General features: G+C 46.7%; 1 protein-coding gene across 1 annotated transcript in view; it reads right to left on the reverse strand.

Annotated features, from left to right (window-relative positions):
* Positions 1-226: 226 nt before the first annotated feature.
* Positions 227-8,399, reverse strand: part of LIG3 (ligase III, DNA, ATP-dependent) — a 13,718-nt gene continuing 5,545 nt past the window's right edge. The window contains exons 9-20 of the mRNA XM_010003831.1: positions 8,370-8,399; positions 7,780-7,911; positions 6,929-7,008; positions 6,406-6,493; positions 5,746-5,823; positions 5,362-5,485; positions 4,797-4,939; positions 4,023-4,097; positions 3,315-3,461; positions 2,160-2,334; positions 1,229-1,320; positions 227-460 (exon numbers count right to left, since the gene is read on the reverse strand). Coding sequence (XP_010002133.1) covers positions 227-460; positions 1,229-1,320; positions 2,160-2,334; positions 3,315-3,461; positions 4,023-4,097; positions 4,797-4,939; positions 5,362-5,485; positions 5,746-5,823; positions 6,406-6,493; positions 6,929-7,008; positions 7,780-7,911; positions 8,370-8,399 — 1,398 coding nt within the window. The remainder of the gene's footprint in view (positions 461-1,228; positions 1,321-2,159; positions 2,335-3,314; positions 3,462-4,022; positions 4,098-4,796; positions 4,940-5,361; positions 5,486-5,745; positions 5,824-6,405; positions 6,494-6,928; positions 7,009-7,779; positions 7,912-8,369) is intronic.

An 8,399-nucleotide genomic window follows, 5' to 3' on the forward strand; every position in this document is an offset into this window, starting at 1 on the left:
TTTACATTATGGACAGAAAAATGGATTCAACAGTGACATTTCTTCAGAGAGCTCTTTTAATTCATTCCAGATGGTTGCTATAGGTCTTTATAACTACCTGAGACAGACTTGGATGTTATTCTGTCCATGTCTCCAGAGACTCTCACCATTTCTTCCACCTACCTATGTTCTCAGCCATTGCTTTCAGGAAACTCTTATGTCAGGACTGCTCGGGTGCCCCACGCTGCTAGTACGGGGCCACCAGACTTTTTTTCCGGATGCATTCCCAGATCCACTTGGGGGACACACGTTTAGCACCAGGATTGTCATCAGTGTCCCCAATAACGTGGGTGGCTGAGGCTGCATCAAACTCGGGCACGATGTCCCCGTCGTAGGCGATGAAGTAGCGCCGGATCTTGTCAAAGTCCTTCACGGAGGGTGCCAGGTAAAGCTTCACCCCAGTGAAGATGTCCAGCAGGACCTGCAGGGGGAAGGAGGAGGAGAAGCAAAACATTAGGTTGGGCTGGAAATTGCACTAAATTCTTTGAGGCATGAATGAGTCCATTCATCGTTCCCAAAGTGATCACCCCTAATAACTGTATGTTGCTCTTGGACTGCCAAGAAATCACACGCAGGAGCAGCCCCCACACAGTTCCTCTAAGCCAGATGTCACAGCTGAACTGCTTCCCCAGCAAAGGGGAATTAGCACCCCATTATTGCCTTTGGTGATGATGCTGGTAAACATGATCCTAATGTCTGTCTTTACAAGCTGATGCTTCTTAGTTGAAGTAGAACGTAACTGCCCCAGGAGGGGGTTGCTGTTTACATCAAAATAGTTACTCCAGGCTTATCAGGAAATTACAGCTCAGTTGTTCTTAATCTACTCCTCCAGTTTGCTGCACAATGGGCTAGAAAGGACAATTCTCTCCCTTTCCAGCACCCACCTCTTCCATGTGCAGCTGCTCAGCAATCACAGCACATTGCAGAGCAGGACAGTTGGTGGCTGGATAGTGCTGGCCTGTAGCAGGACGAGCCCAGTCACACCAGCTCTGCAGACAGCAAAGAGCTGCAGCCATTCACCTTTCACAAGGAGGCTTGCTGCTGTTTCTGCCTTTTCATTTCAATTTAGGGTGCTGCTATAGGAAGATTTCAAAGACTTTCCACCAGAGGGGGGGGAAAAATGAGCAGACAGTTGAAACTGCCTCAGCTCCCTCCCATCCCAAAGTGGTTGCTGCCCAGCTGTCCATACCTTTTTTCCATTGTCTTCCATCTCGGATGCTTTTCTCTTCTCCCCTCGTCTCTCCTCCGTTTTTTGAGGTGATCCAATGACTGCTTTGCTCTCTAAAAACAAAAACTAGTCTCATTTGTGCCCTCTATCTAGTTAGTGCTTGTCTATTGAAGTGGGGAGAGAAAAAAGAGAGTAAAAGGGAAGAGGCTTACTCCACCATTTCTGCAATTTCCAACAGTTAGAATGTAACTAGTGAACACATTTTTGTACTGCAAAAGGCTGCGGGCACCTGCCTGCCCTCACCTCTAGGATGCTGTTGTTCCCCTCCCTGCTGTCACCACCCTGCCTTTTTGAGACTGCTCAGAAATTTCCTTTAAGCAAACTCATTTCAGTTCTGCAACTTAGTACCTGGAAATCCCCTCCATCCAGGTGCCCTATTATATGCATGAATTTCATCCAAATAAAATTAAATATTGGTTCATGGCCAAAAATATCTAATCAAAGGGCATGTGATCTGCAGGAAGGAGAGCAGCAGGTTTGCTGTTCAAACCACTCTTACAAATACTGCTGAGGACCTTCTAATAGGATTAAAAGGGACTGCAGCCCCAGAGAAATGACTGCAAAGTAGTTTTGGTATGAACTGTAACTGAGACTCTGCCAGGTTCAAGACACCTGTTCTAGGCAGGATGGACAAGAGACTTTATTGTCTAAGTGAGTTGCTCAAGCACCAACATAAACAGCCTCCCTCAGTGCTGTTTCCATCTTCTCTTCATCCCAGTATGGTCAGAGGTGTGGCTGCTCAGGCCAAACCAAGGCTCTGAAAAGCTCTGCCCATTAACCCTGTCATGCACAGAAAAGCTGCCATGGGATCACCCAGCATCTGACAGAAGGCAGAGATCCAAAGCTGGCCTGCACACACCCTGAGGCTCCTCTCCCTGGAAAACCTTCTTACCTTCTGGCTTCTTGGCTTTTGCAGGTGACTTGCTTGGAGGAGTTTTGATAGTGCTGTGTGGTGTGGAAGACCTGGAATTTCCCTCATTCTCTCCACTGCTTCCAGCTGTGGACTCATCTTCCTCCCCAGCAACAACACTGAAATCGGCCTTCTCTTTGGAGAGCTGGTACAGCTCCTGTCCCACCAGAAACAGAGCATTGCCTTCAGCCACACTGAGGCCTCTGATACCAGACACAAGCCATAATGCATGTGCTTCTGTCTGTTTCCCTCCTGAAGTCTTTGCTCATTTGCTTTTTCTCCCTGCACCTTTTTATAGGCATTTTCCTTTCAACTTTGTGGAACCCTTTGCATTCCACCCAGCTGCTTGACATGAGGGGAGGCCATCCAGGCAGGTAACAAAAGCCATAGTAACAATCTACTACAGAGCAAGACAAACCTAACTCTTCAGAGCCTGAAAATTGGGCAGCACCCATTCCTCCCTGAGGGAACAGTCTGCCAGGGGGTGTTCTACCTTTCTCTCTCCTACCTGCATAGGGAGCCAGCCTAAGTGACTCCTGGCGTGGAAGGCCCAGGCAGCACTTCCCTCTGCTGCCAGCATCCCTGCAGGCAGGGCCCAGAGGACAAGGGCCAGGCTGCCAGCAGAGCTCACAGCAGCTGGTGTCCTGCTGGGGTGGCAGTGGAACAGCAGTTCCTTGATTGGGTGGGATGGGTGCAGCCCTGGGGGTCCTGCCACACAGCCATTTGGGCCCTGTGCCCTGGAGCTGGGCTTCACTCAGTCTCTTCCCAGATCCTCCCCCAATCTCAACAATTAATAGGAGACCAAATGCCCATAAACACTTAAGAGAATAAAGGTCATCTCTTCCAGGAAGGCAATTCCTCACCATGAAGGCTGTTACAAGAGATACAACTAGCTGCCAGCACAGACTTGCCTGCAAGTGCACAACACAACAGCTCAAGAAGCCCCAATTAAGATTCACATCAAAATAATCCAACCAGCAGCCTGAGCCTGGAATACATGGAAAATGAAAGGTGCCATCTCAGGCACCAGTCAGCACTATCATCACTACATCCCCTGCTATCCAACCTGGTCTTTTCCAGTGCAGACTGCTGACAGATCTTACCCTGGCACAGGCTGCAGACACTGTGTGAGCTCACCTTGAGCTGCTGGAGGTTGGTGGCTGTCTGCCAGTCCTTGTCATCTCGAATGCGGGTGCAGCGGGGGAAGCGAATGGAGATCCCGTCTGCAGTGTGGGCCTCAGCTCTGGAGAACTCTGCTCCCGTGATCTCCCACACTGGAGCTTTCTGAGCACAGCATTGGGGAAGCTAGGTCACATTCCTGTGTTCTCTCAGGAACTGACACATCTGTGATCCTCTGCTTCTGTAACTCCCCCCCAGCACAGAGTCCCATGTACACAAACTGACCTTCTTGGTCACATTAATTAGAAAACAAATGATTTCAGTGAGTTAGAGATCCTCAACTAGTATGTCATGCCAGTTTCCAAACAGCATGGCACAGCCCATACTGATCCATTCCAGAAACCAATAGCAATGCTTGGGTCACAGCTGTGCTTTTGGGAAGTTGCTTTTAAGTCAGATTTTTCATGCCTCAAATTTAAAGTCAGTTCACTTCTGGAAGGCATTCAATGTACAAGAATATCTCCCAGACATCCTGTGGGTGTGATTTCTTCATGAAGCTCTTTGCCTCAAGTGCACCTCCAGGATTCAGAGAAAAACTTGTGCCTAAGTTCTTGTTCCAAGTATGAAGACTCTTGTAAGAAAGATAATTTGCACACTTCAAGGAAGTGCAGTAAATTGCTTTATCAGGGCTGGAAAATACAGCTAAATCACACTGACAGCACTTACCTTTGGGTCTGGGACAATGAAGTCTGGGTAGTAGATTTTGTTAATTTTTAGCCACTTTGGAATTTTACTCGGATCCTATTTAATAAGAAGCACAAAAACAAAGTGATGGCACTTATGGTCATACATGAACCTGCTCCTACAAAAGAAGCTGCAGTAAGATAACCCAGCAGCAGATTAACATACAGGTGTTACACTGCCCTTGTACTTGCTCTGCCTGCAGTGAAGGTGCACTGATTTGCAGCAGTTTCTCTTACCTAGAGAATCACAAAAATTACCAGAAGCAGCTCTCAGTTGCTGGCATCCTCCATGTAAAACTGTTCCAACTGATTAATATAAAACTACAATTTTTAAAAAAGATTCTAAAACCTTGATGCCTTCAGGATGTCAAGTAAACATTAAAATGCAGCTCTTTTAATTATATCACCCACAAGAAGTCTGTAACTCCACCATGTCAGGTTTTGGAGCCATGAGAGTCTGACTTGAGCATTTCTCACCTGCAGCCCCACCTAGTGACTGTCCTCACCAATCACAAGATGCCAAAAGAAACAAAAAAAGTACTTGCTCTGCTCTTTCTAAAACTTTCAGTGTCTGAGCACAAATGTCAGGCAGTGCCTCACGTTCAGGAGCTGGCTGCACCCACATCTCATTTGTGTCAGAGCAGCTGATCCCTTCAAGTGACTGTGCCTCTGCTTTCCCAGCAGAGAACATTCCCAGCTTTCAACAGGCCCTTTGCTGAGCACTTCTGTGATCACCTCCATGCAGAGCCCCTCTCACCTTGCTGATCTTCACCATATCTAGCTCTTTTTGCAGACGTGCCAAGGTAGCATCATCATGGCCACCAGAACACTTGGTCACAGTGCACCACTTCTCACTCTTGGGATCATAGCAGCCCATGAGGAAGATGGACATCATCCCACCTGTAGGAGGGGAGAGCATGGTGATTCACATCCTCTAAAGGACAAGCCACAGCTTTTAAAAAAAGCAAAGTACTGAACAAAACCCCTTTTCCATCTTTGGGAATCCCAGGACCTTGAGCTTGTGATGGCTTCACAGCATCAGACCTTGGGCTTGTGATGGCCTCACAGCATCAGCTTCTGTATACGCAACTGAGGACAGAGCCCTAAACTCTGCAAGAGCCCAGCCCAAGACCTAAGGCTTTGCTGTGCCAACCACAGTGAACTCCCAGCCTGGCACATAAGGGGCTGCAGCAGATGGTCACCACTAGAGCCAGCCCTATTCTGGTAGGACACCAAATGCTACAGGAGGCCTGGAATGGGAAAAACCTTGACAGGTTTCTGAATGGACAGATCTTGGACTTAAGCCAACTCCAGAGACTTACCTTTATTGCCATGTCCATAGAAAGCTCCCAGCACTACCAGGTCTGCTGTGTCAGCCATGGCACCCTCATTCAGGTAGTCCTTCTTCACCTTCAGCCAGTGGCGTTTGCCTGGTTCATAATTACTCTGTGCAAGATAAGACAAGATCCCCTGTCAGAAAGCTCACCTGGTGGCACCTGCCCCCTCAAACAGCCCTTGCTTCTCTCCAGCTTGGCAGTACAAGAGCAGAGTGCTCAGATCTATGAGGAACACCATGGATCAGATATTAGTATTGATGAGACCCCAGAGATGTGTCAAGGATGCACAGCCTTGTGTGCTTCATCCACAGACCTCCCTTCTTGTTATTCCCCAATTCCCAGCATCCACCAGTGAAAACATGAACCTGCCTTTATATCTTTCAGCACCAGTCCTTCCAGTCCCTCACGGATGACTCGGGTGATCATATCTGCCAGATCTGAAGCTTTCTGAAGAGGAAAAGAATTATGGTTAGCTCAAGACTGTCAAAAGGCTGTGATCTTGAGGCTTCCTATTTGGAGCAGTGGTGCACTAAAACCAAAGCAACTGAAAAGAGGTGAATGGGTAATTTAATTAAAATAGTTTCCAAGGAGAGTCTCATACATGTTTTCTTTGCTGCACATCCAGTGACTAAGCTGTGAATATGTCCCAAGAAGGTTCCTTAGTTAAAAAATACTCCTCAGAGATGAGGTAGCCATGCTGATTGTGTCCAGAGCATGTCTCATAGGTGCAAGATCATATTTCCCTCTGTCCAGCTGCCTTGGGTCCTATGCTCTTTTCTTCTTCCCAAAATGCTTTTTTTGCCCCTCATGTCCAAGCATTCTCCACCAAAGCCAAGGTGCTAAAGAAACCAGCAGCAGTGGGGAGCAGTGCTGAGGGAGCTGCACATAGACCAGCCTACACCCTTCTGACAGGCAGGGAACTGCTGAATGTGCAGCCTGACTCATAAAAAGGCCAGGGGGAAAGGAGCAATGGAGTGTTCAGTGTGCAGTCTGACATCCCATGGTGATGCTGTTTCAGAATGGACTCACTGTGACGTGCTTCATCTCCGAGAAGAGGATCCTGTTGGGAATTTCCACCATGTTGTCGTGGAGAAACTTGCGTCGTTCACACAGGGGCCTAAACCAGGGCGTGGGAGTGAGGGACAAGCAGGCAATGTTAACGTGAAGTACCAGTCACCTGGACACTGAGAAGAGGTATTTTAAATAATTAAATGATCTATCCTACAGAGTTCCAGAAAGGACAATCAATTCTTACTTTCCTTCAGGAAGTAAGTTATAAATTATGTGTTAAGGGTGCGTTTAGTTTCAGAGGCTGGAAGAGGAGCTGGGTACTGAACCATCCCCAGCTCAGCTGAAATGCAATCAGTGCTAATCCTGAGATTTTGGCACTGCAGAGCAAGGTGGAGCTCCTCAGCACAGCAGGATTCTCCCATGCTCTGGATTTACAAGGACAAATGGCCTGCCTTCACAGCCAGTGTGAACTGCTCCCTCTGAAACACTCGGGTACCCCTCAGGTTCCTGCAGGGAGAGAGGTCAGGCTGCTCACACCTACCTGTCCATCAGGCTGATGTCATTGAAATAGATGCAGTCAAACACAAACAAGCAAACGTTGGCATCCTGGAAAGCAGCTTTCTGAAAGATAATTAGGATTGATTACAAGAAATCAGCAGGGGTAGCCAGAAACAATATGGAGTTTTAGAAAAATAACAGAAACAAAAGGATGTTTTTTATCTCTGCAATCTTTTAGTTACAATAAGCTTAGGTCTCTTCTCAAAGACAGAAGTCTTCCAGAATTAAGATTTCATCTGAATGTGTCAAAGCACAAGCTAAGAAGATAAAACTTGCCAATTTCCTAGACAGGGAGATAAAGCCACATATATTCATGGACTTTAGGCAATGTGACATCCATCACTGTTGCTGCTGCAACACAAAACCAACAAGCATTCCAGAGACTTCAGATTAATGGCGACTTTACATTAATGCATTTACAGTTTATTTGTAATTTTACTGCCTTCTTCCTCATCACCATTTAGTCTAGACATAAGCACTACTTAATATTCACGTGGACTGAATATTCTCTGTCATGGTATCCCAGCCTCCCATCCATTGCTCCAACAGTGAAAAGCAATGACACAATGGCAAGATTTTCCAGGGGTTTTTCAGTATTTATCTGGAGCTGAAGTTTTCTTACTGTCTTGCTAGTGATCAGGTCAGTATCAAATCTCTTGTATTAGAGCAGTACCTTTGCATTAGTATCAGCCTTCTCAGGGATCTTTTTTCCCCAGATGTTATAGCAAACACCAGATCTCAAATGATGCTGATAACAGACTGCATGCTCCTCTGTTTAAATCAGCAGAGTAACAACCTCCAACCACAACAATTTTTTAATACATTTTTTTTTACCTTATGCACACCAAGAGTCCCAAAAGGAAGTGGCTTGCCAGTTTTGTTGTCAATCAAAAGAACTTCTGAATCCAGGATCATACTTTGCGCACCGGGGAAGGCCTGAGGGATGTAGTCCTTAAAATGGGCTACCTTGGGAAAAAAAAGAGAAAAATACATCTGCTGGCTGAAGAGAGGAACTCACTTCAATGCAGCTGCTTTCTCCAGGAGTGTGTCTGAGGCAGGTGCAGGGATATCTGCACTAGCTTTACTTTCTACACTGGTACAGGCAGCAGAGTCTACAAACAGAAAAATGAGTCTTGAAAAAATGTAACCAGGGCACCCAACTGGCATCAAGCCTCCCAAAATGCAGCCCATCAAGAGGACTGTAAGGCAGATAGCCCTACTCTAGTTTTAAGCTCTTAATGCCCACGAAAAACTGATTGACTACAATCCCATTAAGTGTTGCTTTTCCAGGTTCCAAGTATCTACATAAATTAGAAAGAAGTCTCTAACAGCAGGTACTCTCCTTGCCTACAGAACTGTTGTGAAACTCAGTGGTGTTTGCAGAGGAGCTGGCACAACAGATGGGAGAGTTCACGGGTGCTTACTTTGTGTGGGAGGAAAGGTTTGAGGCTCCT

This window comes from Chaetura pelagica, unplaced genomic scaffold, assembly GCF_000747805.2.
Source record: "Chaetura pelagica isolate M959 unplaced genomic scaffold, ChaPel_1.0 scaffold638, whole genome shotgun sequence".
Classification (NCBI taxonomy): domain Eukaryota; kingdom Metazoa; phylum Chordata; class Aves; order Apodiformes; family Apodidae; genus Chaetura; species Chaetura pelagica.